Below are 19,316 nucleotides of genomic sequence, written 5' to 3'. Positions count from 1 at the left end.
CTGAAAAGCTGCGGTTAAAAAAAGCAGGACCTCTCATGCTTTTGAAAAAAACTGCTTTTCAACTTTTGCAGAATGCTGTTATAAATTTCATTATAAAACCTCACCAAAAACATTATTTATTTTTATATTATAACTCAAAATAAGTAAATATCAAAAAATTACCAAATAGTTATCTGATTTCTACAATAGCACTCATTTTACCAGCACTTTTTCTGACAGCACAGCAATTTTTAACAGCACTCCCAAACAGACCCTTAAAAAGAAAGGAATATAGTTCTCTCGAACAAAATCGGGATCACTTAGCTAACCACAGTTAGATGTTGAGGCATATAAATAGAGCTCGATAGATTCATTTGAAACTAACTACACACTTTGTAAAGTGCACACACTATACATATACAAGAGCAAGTTTGAATATCCGAGATATCGAGTGTTTATATTTAGAATGGATTGTAGTCTCTATAATCGACACTTGTGTTGGAATTTGTAGCACTCGAGGATTATTTATAACACAGAGAATATAAATTGCGTTTTATCTTTATATGTTAGAAAAAATTTAACAAAATTGATTTGAACATGATATATTATTTATTCAAAAAATAATAATATCTAGAATTTTTTGCATAACATTTAAAGTAAAAAAGATGATTCTAAATATTGTCAAAAATACTTTATAATTATAAAATAAATATATCATGTGACTAAATGAAATAATATAGATCCTAAAAAGAATATAAACTAGTATTTTAAAACTTTGAATACACATTCATTATTTTTTATATAAAATATGTAAAATTGTGTGTTGGAAAAATATTATTGAGATATGAATACTTAACAAACAGCATTATCCATACAACATTCAGATTGGTTATTGATTTGACTCATTCATATAATCAAATATATTAATGATTTCGATTCAGATTTGTCAAATAACCCGTACCGTGTCTGGATAAGCAGACTCAGCGGACAGCTGCGTAACAAACAAATTTATTAACAGAAAAGAACAGATTGAATGGGCCGGACCCATTTCTTTTATAGAATGTCTTTGAGGTTCTGATACATTATTATGCAATCACCCACGTAGTTTATATCTAATTATATATAAACAAAATATTCTAACGTCCCATTTTGTTTGTTACGTTTTCTTTTTTGTTGGTCAAACTGATTTTTGATCAAAGATAACAAGTCACTCTTTCATTATTTTCAAAAACTGAAAATTACATCTTAAAGTAGATTAAAAATTATATTCAGTGACATATTTTTTTTATTTTTTCAATTGATAAAATATTAATAAATTTTAGTCAAATTTTGGTCAATCTGACCGGCAAAAAAACAAATGTGACAACTAAAATGGGACGGAGGAACCATTTTATATTATGTATACAGTGATTCAAGCATGAATAATTTGCTTATGAGAATAATAAAGACAATTATTCTGCGTTTTTCCAAATATGCATAACTATAGTTTGTAATTATTACTTTTTATGATGTTATATTGTTATGCAGGAGAACAACAGTGTTCTCAAGATAAAATGTGTCCTACATCAAACGTGACTCTTTCTATATATAATATAAATATAATTATGGTTCGATTCAATATAGTTAGTTTTAAAATATTTTAGAAAACAAAATTAAAATAGAAATATCGTTACATTTTTTTTTGTTTGATGCAGTTTTATACTATCTCTACGACTTTTGACCCGATTTTAATTGTTTAGGAGAAAAGGATCATATGACAAAACTCACAACTAACAGAGTTGGGATAAATGATCTCAGATATCGTTTATTAACGCCTGATAATTCAACATTTTGTTTTTTAAACAAATACACTTGATCGTGTTGTGTTCAGGCATGTAAAATATGGAAAACTTTACAAAACACAACACGGTTTACAATTTTAGAAGCAAAACGCAATATGATCTAGAGCATGTTTGACTGAACTTAAAATAAGTTATTTATGACTTAAAGCTAAGTATTATGGTTTTAAGCTAACTGTGAAAGTTCTGACTTTAAATTGAAGGTGTGTGTGTTTGGGTATTTGAACTTACAGAGAGGAAATGAAGGAGAGGAAGAAAAGAAAAAAAAAACTGAGAAGCACCCGTGAGCAGCTTCTTGCTTTTGATCTGTTTTTAACTTAAAGCCCACTTAAACAGTGGGTTGCCAAACAGCTCACAGCTAGTTTAAAGTCTGATAAGCCCGCTTGAATTGTTCCCAAACAGGCTCCTAATGTTTGGAGTTCAAAACGCTAGCGTATGATGTTGGAAAGAAAACGAGGATAAACGTCACACAATCTAGTTGAATCATAAAATGACAAGTCACGATTATTTTTTTCAATACTAATATTTGAACCATCATTTTCTTAAATTATGATAGCGACCATCAGCACCCTCGATTCAGTGCCCATCCAGTACTTCAACTTAGACCAAACTGCGTAGCTACAGCCTGCAGGCTCGTTAAAGTCGAAGATTATGGAAAAAATTATTAATATTTGATCTTATGTTTGAAAACTTTTTCAGAAATAAATAATCGAAAATTTTGGATGACGAAAACAAAGTCTTCCACCATGACTAAATTCTAATTAAGAGTTTTTTCTTTAATTCGAGAACAATTTAGTTACTGCCTCGGGTTAAAACAAAAAATAAACCCCAGTTCTCCCCAACGGTAAAATGATGCTGAAGAATCACGTGTCCCTAATTTACAGGCTAGTACACTGCGTGCTGGCATGTGTAAATACTAAATAGCGTCGGTGATGCTACAACTTACAGGGTTAGTCAAAAAGAATGGTCCAGTTAAAGCTCATAAAGTAAACCACATCTCCATGCATTTGTACCCCAATCTCATCACATCCATTGCCTTAAGCCTAAAGTTAACACTTTTCATCTTTCATCAACAAAATACATACCACATTCACTACAATTTACATACAATCCTCCTGCTCATATCCTACTGTTTAGAGCAAGTCCAATAAGTGTGCTAAATCAAGTCTTAAATTCAAAAATAGGGAATATGAGATAAAATTGCACTCCAACACTATGCTAATGATGTGCTAAATCACTAGCACAAGCCTCCTCTTCCCTATTTTTAGAATATGCTAGCCACTTATAAACTATTTTCATCATTAAAATATTCATTTCCCTCACTCCTCCACATCATTTCCCTTTTCACAACATCCCAAAGTGTTTAAATTTAATATTATTATAATAATAGGGAATGGATATAGGGAGTACTATTGGAGCTCATGTGTTAAATTTTGTGCTAAATCACTAAGACATATTATTTTATAAGAAATATGAGAGCACTCAAAATTTTCACTAAGAAATACGAGAGCACTCAAAATTTTAGTGCTAAAAAATATATCTTGAAACAAAACCGCGACTAAGAAATATGAGAGCACTCAAAATTTTAGTACTGATGCCTTCCACACGATACTGATTCCTTAGATATGCTTGTGTGCACTGATAGCGAAGCAATAGGTTAACTAAATGAATTCTTAAACCGGTATTTAGGTAATGTATTAAAATAGGTACTCCAATACTTCTAATCACTAATCATTACATTTATTTTACATAAATCATTACATATTTAATATTTATAAATAAAAAGTTCACTTTCCTCCTTTTTTTTAATTTTTTCCCTCTTTTTCCCCTTCTTTCAATTAAATTTATAATTAAAATAATAATAGGAAACAAAAATAGGGAATTTTATTGGAGTTGACACTAAAAATAGTTTTTTTAAGTCGCTAGAACTTACTACTAACCATTATTTTTTATTGTTTCAAGAAAAAATATTATTTTATATTATTAAATAAGTAATAAGATAAATAATTTATTGAACTTGCTCTAATGTCACCACTCATATTGTGTGCTAGTGAAATAAAAAATATATCTTGAAACAAAACCGCGACTCATTTGACATTTTTTGCTGTACTCGTAACTTTAATTTTCGGATGCATTTTAATTTAAGATTTAAATATAAATAGTTATTATTTTATATTTTCAAAGTATATTGAAATTTGAACAAATAAAATTCAAATCTGAATGTTCTAGTTTAGCCAATCACGCTACTTCAACAAATTTCTAAAATTTTCAGTCTATCTAGTCAAAGTGTGTTTCAAAACGACTGAAAATCTATTTGAGTTTATCGTAGAAAAATATGATGTTAGAAAGTTTACTCATAAAAAAAGTAGTGTTGTGAAAATTGAATAAAGAACCTGCGGGGACATGAAAGTATTTTTTGATGAAATTTGATACTGGAATCATTACAATTTCCTGCTAAAATTATAAAACAATTGTTCTAAAATACTAATTTCAAATTAACCAAGTACTTTTTAACCGATTTTTTAAGGGAAAAAAACTGATATTACTGTTAGCCATGTTCAACAGAATTTGGAAAAACATGAGTTTAACTTTGTATGATATCCTGTGCCTTTGTTTTTAGGGCTTTTTTTATTCATAATCATGTTTTCAACCTTATTTTCAAAAATACTACCTTATCCAATCTTATTTTCAAAAATACTACCTTCTCTAAAATATTTTCAAAAATACTGTGGTTGCATATGCAACCATATATGCAACTACAAATCCTGATTTCAAGTTTCAGATTTTAAATGTCATTTTCGACCTCATATTTGGAATCTGAAACTTGAAATCAGGAATTCAGTTGCATATATGGTTGCATATGAGGTTGTATTCAGTTGATTCTATTGTAATTTAATGCCCCGCCAGGGGCACCCATACATCAGTTGCAACTTACAGTTTTCCGTTGCATATGAGGTTGCATATGAGAAATTCAGTTGCATATGATTGTATTCAGTTGCATATACATATATATATATATATGGATTGCAAATATGAGGTCGAAAATGACATTTGAAAACTGAAACTTGAAATCAGGAATTCAGTTGCATATATGGTTGCATATGCAACCACCGTATTTTTGGAAAATATTTTCAAAATGATACTCCCTCCGTCCCAAAAAGAGTGAGCTGGTTTGACTTTCACGGAGATTAAAAAAAATGTAGTAAGTTTAGTTGAAAAGTGGGTAAAGTGGTGGGACCTACCAATATTTAATAATAGATTTGAGATAGTGGAGGAAGATAGTGGGTGTAATAGTGTTTATATTATTATAGAAAAGAGATAGTGGAAGAAAGTAGTGGGTGTAATAGTGAAAAGTAGTGTTCAAAAATAGTAAGTATTGTAGGTTCATTCTTTTTGGGACGTCCCAAAAAGGAATAAGGGTCACATAAAATGGGACGGAGGGAGTAGTATTTTTGAAAATATTTTAGAGATTTGAAAATAAGATTGGAGAAGGTAGTATTTTTGAAAATAAGATTGAAAAAACAATATACAAGATAATTCCCCTTGTTTTTAGTTGTATTCCCTCGTTTCTACGTGCTTTTTTTGATTTTAGTTTGATATGTCAAAACTGTTCATGACATGAGATAAATTACTAATTTACGTTTAATTTATAAAATTAAATATACTCACAAGTGATCTTGTTAGATTCGTATTTATGAGTATTTTACGAAATTAAATATATTAACAATCAAAATTATGTGTTGACAAATGTGATAAATACAAACTGGAAAACTATTAAAAAAGTGAGGGAGTGCCTTATGAGTTTACGAGTTTACGGCCTCGTTTGGTTCCCTGATTTTGTAGTTACACCGCAACTTTCTTATCCTTGGAACCAGGTTACATGGTATATAAGTCGTGTGCAAATTAAAAACCTGTGTTTGGTAATGTGTGATAATGTACGGTTCGGGTTTGTGTAACTAAAATTTTGAATATATAATAAAATTTTGTTGTCATACAAATTATATATAAAAAATGAAGTTATTTATATAATAAAATAAGTTAAATAAATAAATAAAATAAATATAGATTTCAAATTAAAAATTATGATACTTTTAAAAATTAAATAAATATTACAATGAATTAATATCTTAATAATATATTACTATGTGGCAAATAAAATAAAATAATATATTATAAGATTTTTAGTTTTGAGAAAACAAATAACAAAAAAAGGTATTAAGAAAAACATTCAATAACATTGAATTTAAATATATTATTATTAAATCATGAATAATAAAAAAAATATACATATAATATAATATGTTATACATATAGAAAATAAATTGTGTATATATAAAATAATTAAAATCGGATATAAAATTTAATATTAAGTGATGTGTATATATATATAATGATAATATAAATAAATTTTAAATAATATTATTATATTAGAGGTATAATTTGGATTAGTGTTTTTAACTCAAATTTTGACAGATAATTACAATTTTGATATGCTATATAATTTTAATATATAATATTTTATATTACAGCAACTGTGTAACTCATAGTACCCGCCTCTCAGCTATGTAACTAGGTTACCGTGTTTCACTACAAGTAAAAGATCCCAGGAAGTTTGAGTTACAGCATAAATTAGAAAATCATGCAACCAAACGCTGTAACTAAAATAAGTTCCATGGAACTAGAAGTTACAGTGTTGGGTTCCATCATACCAAACGAGGCCTACGTTACTGTATAAAAATACAAGATAGAAAGGTAACAAAAATCTACCAAAATATTTATTTATTCCTAAATTGTTGAGAAAAAAACTCTTACTATCAAAGAAAACACCAGCACATTTATTTCCGTCAATTTTCATTGAATCTGACCACCTGTTTTTCAAGTCTATCTTTCAAAACATTATCCATACAAGATAATAAGATATCTATAAACAACGAGAAAGTCTACTAATCTATGTCATCCCAACATAATATCAACACGTACACACTCTAAACATAGTACGGATCTCCCCGGGCCCCACTTCTGCATTAAACACTTCATCTCAACTAGATTTCTTCATTGTACACAGGTCATTTTATCCATCCACCTATACATACAAGTATACAACCTATACACACAGATAAAAAAAACAAAACAAAGTTAATAATCTATGACTTGAGGTGCCCATGTGAGATGCTTTTATTACTGTTGGGTAGATGGGGTTTATATAGTAACTCCACTATAAATATTCTTATGTTGTTATCAAACACTTATCATATTTGCTTTCACTACTTCTCACTTTTGTCCTTTTTAATAATAACCCTTTTTCTCTTTCTCTTTTTCTTGACTAGATAGTGATTTTTAGTGGTCTCGCCGGAATTTTCGCCGCCGGCCGCCGGAAAATGGGTCACCGGAGAGGAGTGGGAGGAGGGGTTGTTGCTGGGCTGTTTGTGTTGCTTTTACCTGTTTTGTTCCCCACTCTTTTTGCTCCTTTTAGTCATGCTTCTCCTTCTATCTTCTCTGTAAGTTCATTAAATTTTAATAATCCACACATTCTTTTTTCTCATGCTGTTTAATTTTCATATTTTTATGTTTAGGACTTGTAATTGTTTCTGTCATATGGTTTTGTTTAGTTTGATTTTATATATTCAGAGCTTGTTGACAAGAATTTGCTCTGGTGATCTATGTGGAATGTTTTTTGCCTTTTGGGCTAGTTCATAGTAGTTTCTATATGTATTATTTAGTGTGTATATTGTGGCTGGTCATTTCAATTTCAGTAGTTTTCTCAAAGTGGCCTGTGTAGTAAAGATTATGTGTTTGATTGACTGAACCAGCAATGGGTGGAAATAGGTGAATAATTGGGAAAATACTTTTCAAAAGAATCTAATATTATTACTGATCATGGCAAGATGTGAACAATTGGGCATTTTCAATTTCGATAAAATATATCATGGTCAGCGAAGTATTGAAATTCGAGTCTTATATCTAATTAGGTGTATAGTCCAGTATATAACAAGTTTACTTATCTTGTATAAGTAGGGTTGATTGCAACTTCTGCCTTCGATAAAAAAAAAAAAACTTCTGCCTAGTGTCAAGTTCAATGAATTTCTCTGAGTACAGACTAGAATTAAAGGTTGAGGGCTAATTTAAATGCGATTCACTTGTGCAGGAATATAATACTCCAAGAACTAGACACTCGCGTCTGATCAAGAGTGCTGTACAGCGTCAAACTGTGAGTAACAGTTGATTGAGTTTTCTTTCTTTGTGTTTACATGAAGTTTTAATAGTAAGAAAATCCTGTGCTTTCTTGCTTTGTTTTCCCTAGTCAGATAAACAGCAATCTGAGCTATGGAGTCCACTGCCTAACCAAGGATGGAAGCCCTGTATAGAATCAACCTCCACCTCAGGTGAGTAATGAAGCTGTACTATAACCCATGCCGAATTGCTAGTTATTCTGTGCTACTTCAGACAGTGAGGCACACTTGTAGGGGTAGTGTGATTCCTATTTGCGCATATCTATTTTTTCATTAACCCTCAACAACTTCTTTGTAAACTTAATTCAGGGAACCAGATCCACCCATTTTCTTACTTCTTCGTTTCATCTAATTTACTTACTTAAAGACTGGTTCTTCTATGTGTTAAGCATGCCACCAATATTTACTTCTGAGCCAGCTTTTCTGCAAATTACTCGAGTGAATCGAATAAGTTTGCTTCTTCCAGTTACCGCCTTCTCTTGTAGGTGTACTGCTATTTATATACACGCGTGATTAACTTTTTTTTTTATCTCTTGCTTGTTGCTTCGTATGTGCAGCAGAAATATTACCTGAAAACACTTTGGGATATCTTCAGGTGTTCCTTGATGGAGGATTGAACCAACAGAGAATGGGGGTGAGTAATATGAAAAGAGCTTATATAGTTACCGAAACATTGTTTGATTCAATTATTACTACTTTAGGGATTAAAGATATATATACTAATTATATTATGGCGTGTCTCCTACAAACAGATCTGTGATGCAGTTGCTGTTGCAAAAATACTGAATGCAACACTTGTAATTCCTTATTTAGAAGTTAATCCAGTCTGGAAGGATTCAAGGTAGAAGCATAATTCAATTGTAATACTGTTTCCTTGTGTTTCCTTTTCTACTTGCATGCTTTTCCAAATTTCAATTGCCATCAATATGAGTTTGCAAACAGCATCCTGACGTCTTTTTGCTTCTGCAGCTCATTTATGGATATATTTGATGTGGACCACTTTATTGATGCATTGAAAGGTGATATATCTATAGTTAAGGAGCTTCCTGAGGACTTCTCCTGGAGCACAAGAGAATATTATGCCACAGCTATTCGAGCTACAAGAATCAAAACGGCACCAGTGCATGCTTCAGCTAACTGGTATCTGGATAGTGTGGTGCCTGTTTTAGAGAGGTTGGTCTATCTTGGTCAGCTTTACCCCAAACAATTATGACAAAATACTATTATGATTTTGCTAGATGCTATGAATGTGATTATATCTGCTCAGGTATACAAGAGAATTATTGAAGAAAGTACCAATCATGAAAATGATAAGAAAAAGAAAAAATGGTTTCATATTTATGATTCTTAGGACTCATTCGATGAAGCAACCATCATTCAGCTGAAAATCTGCATCGATTCATTTATCTTAAGCATCAGAAAGAGTAGTACAATGAACTTGATATAAATTGCTGATGGTTAATGTGAATACTAAGACTCATAAAAGGCATAACATCTTGCCTGTTTTATTGCCATGTACTTGCTAATAATTGGATTTGTTGAAGTCAGCATTCAGAAGTTTGGTGGTGCAAAAGATATTCATTTATGTAGGAGGTCTTGCATTAAGTACTTGATCATAGTGTGTGTTAGATAAAGTTCATCATATAGCATATTTATCAGGCCGAGCTGGTACCCAATGGGTGCCAACATTAGATTGCTTTTCTGTAGGTTACTTTCCGGATTCTAGACAATGACACATAACCATTTAGAGTAGAATTGCTAACTTTTCTTCAATTTCGTAATAAGTACCCTAGTTGTGAGATGTAGGCTTCACATATCCTTAGGTGGACTCCCAGTTAATTAGGTAATATGTTCATCCTTAGAAATTATAATAAAGACTCAATGTTGATTTCATGTTTCAGCTACGGAATAGCTGCAATTGCACCATTTTCACACCGTCTGGATTTTGATAACATGCCCAAGGATATCCAGCATCTACGTTGCAAGGTCAACTTTCAAGCACTAAGATTTGTATCTCACATCAGATCTCTTGGAGATGCCCTTGTCAGTCGCCTTCGCTATGCTCCAGGGCAAAATGAAGCAATTGACAGCAAGTTTCTTAGAGGTATTGCTGATGCAAAAGAAAATAAAGCAGCAGGAAAATTTGTTGTTCTCCACCTTCGATTTGACAAGGTACGATAATTCTATTATGATATCAAAATTTTATCATGTTCTGACTTTTAGACACTTGCGAATTACAAATAAAGTAATACAAAAAAGTTTTGGTACTGAACTACTGATGATGAAAACTTTGCCTTTATGAAGTGATTATTGCTATTTTGCTCATTAGTATCAACTTCCACTTCAGAGCAACAAGTTATTGCTTGTTCCAGTATTCCGTACTATGATAACTTTTTCTTGTGGCACACTATTAGTCTACATTTTGGCTCATGTTAGCGGATTCAGTATTTGGTCACATAGATTCAGTTATCAGGCTCATCAGCTGGGTGGTTGTTCTTCATACAGATAGCTGCCTGCAAATCATTCCACCGCAATAACCTCATATGATTTCTCTCTTCATGTTATGGCTGTTCATTGATAAGGATCTGCAAGTAGCTTGGACCTTGTCTAAGTTTATAGTTTAAGTTTCTTCAATAACATTTTTTTTGAATGTTTTTCCGTTAGCTGGACAAGATATTAGCAGAATATGCATCTATTTGATTCTAGCTCTTTTCTTGTTACACTTGAAGATTTTATTGTCTTTGAACTCCTAGAAGTATATCACCATCTAATCTTTTCAGGATATGGCTGCACATTCAGCCTGTGATTTTGGAGGTGGCAAAGCTGAGAAGCTGGCACTGGCTAAGTACCGACAAGTTATTTGGCAGGGAAGAGTCTTAAACTCCCAGTTCACTGATGAAGAGTTGAGGAATCAGGGTCGCTGTCCATTAACTCCAGAAGAAATTGGATTACTACTAGCCGCTATGGGCTTTGACAACAACACTCGTCTTTATCTTGCTTCTCATAAGGTTACTACTAAAACTTCCTTAGTTATCGCACTGATCACTGAGGCACAGCACTAAATTATCTGTGTGACTTTTGGCTTACATCTTTTCTCTCACAAAGCTTAATTATTTTATACATCTGATGGTCATGCTTTCAGGTTTATGGCGGGGAAGCTAGGATCTCAACATTACGGGAACTGTTCCCACTTATGGAAGATAAGAAGAGTCTTGCATCAGGAGAGGAAAGGGCTAACATCAAAGGGAAGGCTTCTTTGTTAGCAGCTGTTGACTACTATGTTGGCATGCAAAGTGACATCTTTGTCTCTGCGTCACCTGGGAATATGCACAATGCCATGGTAAACAATTCGCTTTGTACTTGCAAAATTCATGGTCGGCTGCACATTTTTGTAACTGAATTTGCTTCACTTTTCAATCTCCTAAATGCTCCTTTCTTTCCATAGTAAGTCCAATTTTCAAAACCAGCAACTCCAAAGGATTGGCTGTCATTTAGTTCCACTAAAAAATCATTGAGCAAATATCCTAATGCTGAAGTTCAGATCGTCCTTGCATTCACATAAGAAATGTGGAAACAATTTTTTGCAATGAGTTTTGAGTATGAAAAGTAACAATTTACTTATGACAGGTAGGGCATCGAACATACCTGAATATGAAGACAATCAGACCTAATATGGCACTGTTGGGCCAGCTTTTCCTGAACAAGAGCATCAGTTGGACGGACTTCCAAGACGCAGTCATGGAAGGGCACAAGAATAGGCAAGGCCAACTTAAAACCAGAAAACCGGGACAGTCAATATATACCTATCCCGCTCCAGACTGTATGTGCTATTCTTGAGACTATGGTTTGAAGATACACGGGATGTTTCTTCAATATTTCGTATGATTTGCAGTGCAAGTATGCGATGTTTGGTTGTGGTTTTTACAGTTCGAATAAGATACTTTATCCTAGTTTTCCTGTGTAGTTCACATTATCACATCTTTTATTGTGAGGGGAAGAGACGGAGAGGATTGTTAGTTGTTTACATTTTGGATTAGCTTAGATTTTCTTCAAACTACTGTGAGTTGAGCATATAATGTATTATATTTACTAAGGTATTCAGTCCTGATTCTAATAAATTTTATCCGGTGGTTAATAATATAATATATGAATTCTGATAAATTGCAGTTGTACTCCCTCCATCTCAAAATACGTGTGACTCTGATTTTTTGAGCATGTAATTTAAAATGCAAGAAAAACATACTTTCAAATATTATTTTTCATTTTCAAAAAAAAAAATAAATATTATTTTTCAATTTTTAAAATAAAATTATCGATTTTAAACTTTTATTCAGAAAAAAAATTTAGAAAATAATATATAAAAGTATGATTTTCTTAAATTACGTGACAAAAGTCAAAACACTTGTCAGAAGGTTACAAAAATACAAAATTAAACGGCATGGGTCGTGTGTGTCACTATATATTACAAGGCCCACTACGTTAACCCGACACTTCAAATGGGTCCACCAACTAGTTTTAATACAAGGGTTTCCAGCCGAGTTCGAAGCCCAAACTAAGGTGTGTTGCCAAGTGATATACAGCTTCGACACACTGACATAGTATAAAACCTGCACACTCGAACACAAGACCAGAGCTACACACAGATAGATACACATACATACTAATCGGAGACGCCATGGCCGGAAAAGATAATGCAACTCCGACGACCTATTCACCGTCGCCCAAAATTCAGAAACAGAAGAGAGCTCCTGTTTTCTCTGACGTTGATTGGGTCCGCCCTGACGGCCGTGCCTTCCATCAGTGCCGCCCTGCTTGTATACTCGAGCGGATCGATATAGAGAGAGCTATAGATCGCTGATCTCATTACCACAACCACACACAACAGACAACGATAACTCATCTCCGATCTAGAGCGCTCGCTCCTCTCTCCTCCCCCCTCTCCCTCTCCTCTCTTCTCTCTCTCTCTCTTCTCTCTCTCTCTCTCTCCCTCTCTCTCTCCCTCCCTCTCTCTCTCTCTCTCTCCCTCCCTCCCTCCCTCTTCCCCCCCTCTCTCTCTCTCTCTACCTCTCTTTCTATCCCCCCTCCCTCCCCCGCCCCTCTATATCTATAATTCATGTATTCTTATTTTGTTTCTGGTTCCTGATGTTTTTAGTAGATGTGTGCTGTTTGTGTAGCATAGGTTGGTATTATTTCATTAATTGAATTATTATCTGATTGCATGCATTGTTTTTTGTTTTTAAGCTGATTGATAAATGCCCCAAGTATCAAATTTGAACATGTTTGTTGTCACTGAAATACCAGAAATGAGAGAGGGCCTATGGCACCACATGTTTGCATCGATATGCATAAGAGATATGTGTGTAATGAATCTCCTGGAAAGGAATTTATCGGTTCATTTTGATTGGTTGGACTAGAGTTTTGGACCTTCTGGTGATTTACTTCACATAAAGGTGTTCGAGTTTGGGAGGTTTATTAGCTCAAGAGGACTTTTTGACAAAATTTAAAAGATTTTTAGTTGATGAGATGCAAAGATTATGTTTTTAATATGAAATTGTGTCAACAAATCGTGGGTGAAAAAACGGGGTCAAGAAATCATTGCGCAATGCGCGAAGATACATTTGGCAGATATGCCTCTTCTGAAAAGAAATAACAAAAAGTACCCCTCTCTCGAAAATTCCAAAGATACGCATACGAGACATGCTTATTACCTTATGGTGATATGCAAGACAAACACACGTATCCAATGTGGTATCCTGGACCAAATTTTTCAGTGTGGTATTTTGGTTGCAAAATCATTGTATTGTGGTTTAAAAAGGCATTAACCCCTGATTGTTTCCCTTTGTCTAAGTATATGTTTCAGAATGACAATACAATTCATTTATTGTTTCTCAACTTAAAATGATATTATAAATTAGGAGTTATATGTTTGGTAATATATCTTCGTTGATATACTGAAAGTAAAAGATGATAGTTTCCTGTTTAATATATAGTTTAGTGCCATAAGAATCAAATGCATCAACACAGCCAATTACAAATTCATTTCTCAGATAAAGCCCCAACCACTTTAAATTTTTTTGTTTCAACTTACAGCCCTGAGCCGAGAGCCTCCTAGAGCCTACTGGTATACGTTTTGTATGTGGCAAAACCTTATGATCTTCTTTCAGATGTGGACTTATGTTGGTTAGCATCCATCTTAATGTGGACATTTGTCTGCCAACACAGTTTCCAAGTGTTTGCACCTATAATGTTGATCTGCTTCATTTCATAATAGTTCCAATCTTATGAGCTGTCGCATTTCATTTTGTGTAAAAGTCTGTCTAGAATATCTTGTTTTCAAATGGCACATTTTTTACAAAGATACGTCTGCCGTTTGGAGTGATTTCTGCTGACCGATCCAGTAACTTTTTCTTTCAAATTTTCCGGTCTTCCTCACTTCATTCCTTTGTACTTCATTCTTTTGTTACATTGCGTCTTCATTTTTAGGGAGTAATACTGTTCTATGTGTGTTTGGTCATAGGGTGAGGAGCTCACCAGGCTTCTCTAGTTATGCTATGTTCATACCTGGCAACTAGCATATCCCAGTTCCTGCCTGTGACCATATAAATTTGTATTCTTAAGATTACCACTTCTATTTGAAGCATTTAAAAGCAATCTTCTAATCACCTATCGAGTTTTTCTTTCTCCGTGGATTCTTTGTTTCTTTGATACTTTACAGTTTACATGCTTTAATTTTCTCTACTGCTGTCGATTATTTTGTTGCTATGGTTTTGTGCTGTGACCTTCTGTTCAAAAGGGCTCTCTTGACTTGTTTGTTTTTCTCAATCTTTTGATTGTTTTTCTCAAAGCATAGAGAATCCCGATCCAATTCCAACACATCATCTCATTATTTTGATATATGACATTAAGGGTAGCAATTATAAGCTACCTTTTAAATTCATGTCATCAAGTATATAAGTATTCATTTCTGTGTAACCATGCTTGTTTTAGATAACGAAAATTTGCAAGTCCTGATTCTTCCTGCAATGGGATTGGTGACTAGTGGATGATGTCAAACTAATAGTCACATAAAATGGAATTATAATTGTTCATGTCAAATAACGTTCTTGTCCAATAGTAAGCATTTGTTGATCTACCACATTGCAGCTATTGTTAATTGTAATTGTCTTCTATATTTGTGCTTTTACTGCGTTCAATTGTTTCGTCTTTGTTTTAGTCAATTTACTAAATATATTAACCTTCACTCTTGATCTGCAGTTTTAAGGACTGGTGCAGTGAATTCAGCATCAGGATCTGCTTATGCAGAGTTTGGAAATACCAAAGTCATTGTATCTGTGTAAGTGGATTACCCTGCTATGTTGTATTCTTTCAACCCTGAAGTACTTTGTAGACATGTGATTTTTTAGGCTTACAAAAATGCACACATGTATACATGCCTGTTATATTAATGTTGTAGACAGTTTTTCTGTTCTCCATATGTATGAAATAAAACCATCTTTTGTGGGACTAGATTTGGGAATCCTCCACATGTACTGCATCTATTGTATTTAATGGGTGTACTGCATTTGTTAGCCTCTTGAATTTCACAAATTTGCAAAATCATAAACAAAATTTTGGATACATCTTCACTATATGAGTATATGATTATGACCAGGAGGGTATGGGGTATGGTGGCATTCATAATTAGAAATGTTTAAAACACAGTTGCCAGATAGCTATCTCCTCCATATTAAGATCTATATTAGCATTTTCCATATAAATTTAAGCCTAGTCTCCTTTAGAGCTACTTTTTGAGATGGACCACCTTGCATTCTTTTTGGACCTTAACATCAAATGTTACTTCAGCTTTTGGACCAACTAAAACATCCTGAATGTGAAAGCTGAACAGCTTCCAACTCCATAGATAATATTTCAAACTCGTTTTAAATCGGATAAGTAATTGTGAAATCCAGAAACCCTTTAATACCTTGGGCCAGAAAAGTAAAGTTGCATGTGGCAGGACTATGGTCACAGTTGCCATGTGGAAGAAAACAAGCACCAGCACTTTGGGGTGTGGAGTAAAGAATGTCTGGTTAATCAAGATCTTCTTTAACTTACTCAAAAAATCATTGCCATTACGTTGTCATTGTAAAATAAATTCAAGACCAACTAATTAAGGTTCTCCACTTGGCTGATGAAAGTCCTTAAAGTAAGTTATGACATTTGTGACTCTGAAAGCTTTAAGCTCGTAAATAGAAATGCACATACATACACACGCAAGCATCTTATGAGGGGCTAGAGTGAAGTTCAGAGCCTAAGAATAGAACTTATTATTGTAAATAATTGAACTGCTATTTCAGCAAAGACGGTGCGAATGAGTATCATATATGATATATGTGAGGGAAGGTCCCTGTTGTAATTGATCTGTTAATCAGATTAAGGGTGAATCATGGAGATGGTTTATGTTTTTCAGGTTTGGACCTAGGGAAAGTAAGAAAGCTATGAAGTATAGTGACACAGGGCGGCTAAATTGTAATGTCAGTTATACAACTTTTGCTACCCCTACACGCGGGCAGGTTAATATTTTGCCTTTTTATCCTTAGTTTACTTTTTTTTTTTTTGGTCTTGATTTCAAGTTCTTAATCTAAGAGGGTATATTTACATGTGATAGGGGTCAGATGGTAAAGAGATTTCAGCCAAGCTACATAAAGCTCTGGAGGGTGCCATAATTTTGGATACTTTCCCAAAGACGACTGTTGATGTTTTTGCATTGGTCTTGGAATCTGGTGGCAGTAAGTTTTTCATTTGGAATTTGACAATTGTGTAATGTATTGAGTTATTATAGTTTGTAATCTCATATATACCAAAATTGTTTTTACATGCGTTGTGATATCTTCCTGATATCCTTGTATACTTTGACCATATGCACATGTATATTTAACAGCTAATGGAAATTTTGATTTTGTGGAAGATTGTTGAACCACAGCTTTAAACAATTTACTATATGATATATTTGCAATATTGCACAGTAGTCGAACCATTTCTTATTATGTTATATAAGTTTGTTAATTGGTTATTTGTTAGTTTTACCATATTGTTACTGTTGCAGGTGATCTTCCTGTTGTGATATCATGTGCTAGTCTTGCCTTAGCAGATGCCGGGATTATGTTGTATGACTTGATTAGTGCAGTTTCTGTGGTTAGTACTATAATAGACCCATTTATTTCTAAGTAATATAATGCAAGATTTTTATCACTCTTTTAGTTTCAGTTTTGTTCTTATAAATCATGTAGTCCTTTTTGTTTAATCTCCACCTTTACAGATCTTTGCTGTCATTGTTAAGGAACTGTTATTACTCGTTAGTTAAACTGTTTTTAATGTACTGTCCTACCTTTTGACATATCAAATCAACTTTTTGTGTTCCAAGACATCTGTGCTTTCTCAGTGGTCAAACAATTTTGATTTTGATTTTTTTGGCATAGAGTCTCTTCTTGAAATTGCTCTCACCTTTTTCTTTTTTGCCATAGTCTTGCCTTGGGAAGAGCCTTGTAATTGATCCTGTTTTGGAGGAAGAAAGCTATCAGGAAGCAGGCCTAATGATCACTTGCATGGCATCCCGTAGTGAGATCACTCAGCTTGCCATCTCAGGGGAATGGTCAACCCCGAAAGTTCATGAGGTATGACTATTTAATGACATTTCATTTATAATGAAACTTATTATTCCAAACATGTTGAAAGTATTTTGCTTTCTATTCATTGCATTGATGATTGTTTATTGTGAATTCAGTACTCTTTTATGTATCGTACTGTACAGTCAAAATTGCATATCAAGTAAATTCTAGAGGTTGTTATGACAGTAGGTTTGTGTGTTCATCAACCGATCAAATATGTATTTGATACACGAAATATTGGCATGATGCATCTGTTAGGGGTTTGATAGATATAGCATATAGTTAATTCTGTTATGAGGATTTGTGAGCTGATATGGTTTCATTGAACAGGCTATGGAACTCTGCCTTAATGCTTGCTCTAAGCTTGGAGAGATAATGAGAGCATGCCTGAAAGAATCTTCTTCTGCTTCAAAGGAGTAGGGTGAAAGTGATTTTCTTTTTCCAGACTTTTGGTACAGATCATAGAGTTTTACGTTAGAATTTTCTTTTTGGTTCGTATAAAATATATGGATTGTCCTAGAGTTTGGATTTGCGAGTTCAGTTAAATGTTATTATATGTATTCTGTTTTGCAGGCTTTTTTCTGTTTACTTTCTCCGTGTGTTTTTTAATTGGGGCATAAATTAGCTATTTTACTTTTACCTGATATTTATAGTTCAAACACAGATCAAATCACAACAAAATATGATTAACTTCTTTTTCCTCAGATCATCATAGAAGTATCATAGAAGCTTCCCAAGGGTTTAGGTAATTTATGAATTGATTACTTCCCTTGGGAAAAGATTTCAAATCATCGACTCAAGTTGTTTGACTTTAGAAATTAGAAAAATTATCAGATTTCTTAACCGGATAATTATTTGGTTGTGAAAAAAGGATCAAGTGGAATGTTAAAATTAAGTCGGTGGTCTGTACATGTTTTTTCGTTTCATGTCTGTTTATTTCACTGATGATCTCTGATCTATTCTTGTTCATTAATATGTTAATACGTACGTTATCAGATTTATATATTTTTAAAGCCCCCATTGTTGAAGTTTTGTTACCTCTGATTTTCACATAATTAATTATGTACATGACAACAATCAGTGCGCCGAATGGACAATTTAGGAGAATTAGCGACATTGTAAATTCGTATATTAGATAATTAGAAGTACCTACCGGCTAAAGGATCCATAATATTCTTTGGAACGCACAGGTTGACCCCATAGTGAGGTTAAGAAACGCTCAGCAATGCAGAGCTGTGGACCGGATCGAATACTGGGCGTGGATTAATCCAGAGCACGGTTCAATTCTATATAGACCGGAACCATATCACTATATCAGTTTCAACAGCGAGTTTACATGTCAAGCTTATTGAGCATTAGGTCAGGTCCTTTACTCCAGGTAACTAGGTCATGTAATGGTGGCCATGGGAGTGTTTGGATGTTAGATAGGAATGAGAATTAGAAATGGGAATATAGGATATGAGAATAATTCCAACAGGCGTGGAAAGAATGATTTACCCAACAAGTGAGTGATGATGTTCCCATTCCATATCACAAAATGGCTAATCTAAACATCAACCCATGATTTGAGGTTCTGATTCCTGTTAACCGGACTCATTAACCATGAACCAAACACTACTATA

At 33.4% G+C, this 19,316-nt stretch overlaps 2 protein-coding genes across 3 annotated transcripts; both read left to right on the top strand.

Moving 5' to 3' along the window:
• Nucleotides 1-7,025: 7,025 nt before the first annotated feature.
• On the top strand, nucleotides 7,026-12,208 carry LOC108204556 (O-fucosyltransferase 31). 2 transcript variants are annotated; one of them, XM_017374059.2, is made up of 10 exons: nucleotides 7,026-7,315; nucleotides 7,963-8,025; nucleotides 8,119-8,200; nucleotides 8,605-8,681; nucleotides 8,800-8,888; nucleotides 9,017-9,220; nucleotides 9,949-10,219; nucleotides 10,828-11,055; nucleotides 11,190-11,387; nucleotides 11,675-12,208. In XM_017374059.2, exons 1-10 carry the CDS (start codon nucleotides 7,196-7,198, stop codon nucleotides 11,882-11,884), a joined length of 1,542 nt encoding a protein of 513 aa, XP_017229548.1. In that variant the 5' UTR covers nucleotides 7,026-7,195; the 3' UTR covers nucleotides 11,885-12,208. The 2 variants fall into 2 exon arrangements, with proteins under 2 accessions (XP_017229548.1, XP_017229549.1); XM_017374060.2 differs by having other exon boundaries at nucleotides 7,032-7,315; nucleotides 8,608-8,681.
• Nucleotides 12,209-12,591: 383 nt separating this feature from the next.
• Nucleotides 12,592-18,282, top strand: LOC108212494 (exosome complex component RRP41-like). Its single transcript, XM_017384218.2, has 7 exons — nucleotides 12,592-12,861; nucleotides 15,302-15,380; nucleotides 16,497-16,599; nucleotides 16,695-16,815; nucleotides 17,133-17,221; nucleotides 17,551-17,700; nucleotides 18,025-18,282. Exons 1-7 carry the CDS (start codon nucleotides 12,723-12,725, stop codon nucleotides 18,112-18,114), a joined length of 771 nt encoding a protein of 256 aa, XP_017239707.1. The 5' UTR covers nucleotides 12,592-12,722; the 3' UTR covers nucleotides 18,115-18,282.
• The last annotated feature ends 1,034 nt before the right edge of the window (nucleotides 18,283-19,316 follow it).

Source organism: Daucus carota, chromosome 1 (genome assembly GCF_001625215.2).
Source record: "Daucus carota subsp. sativus chromosome 1, DH1 v3.0, whole genome shotgun sequence".
NCBI lineage: Eukaryota > Viridiplantae > Streptophyta > Magnoliopsida > Apiales > Apiaceae > Daucus > Daucus carota.
Note: the sequence above shows the minus strand (reverse complement) of the source record. Positions and strands in the feature narration are given on the sequence as shown.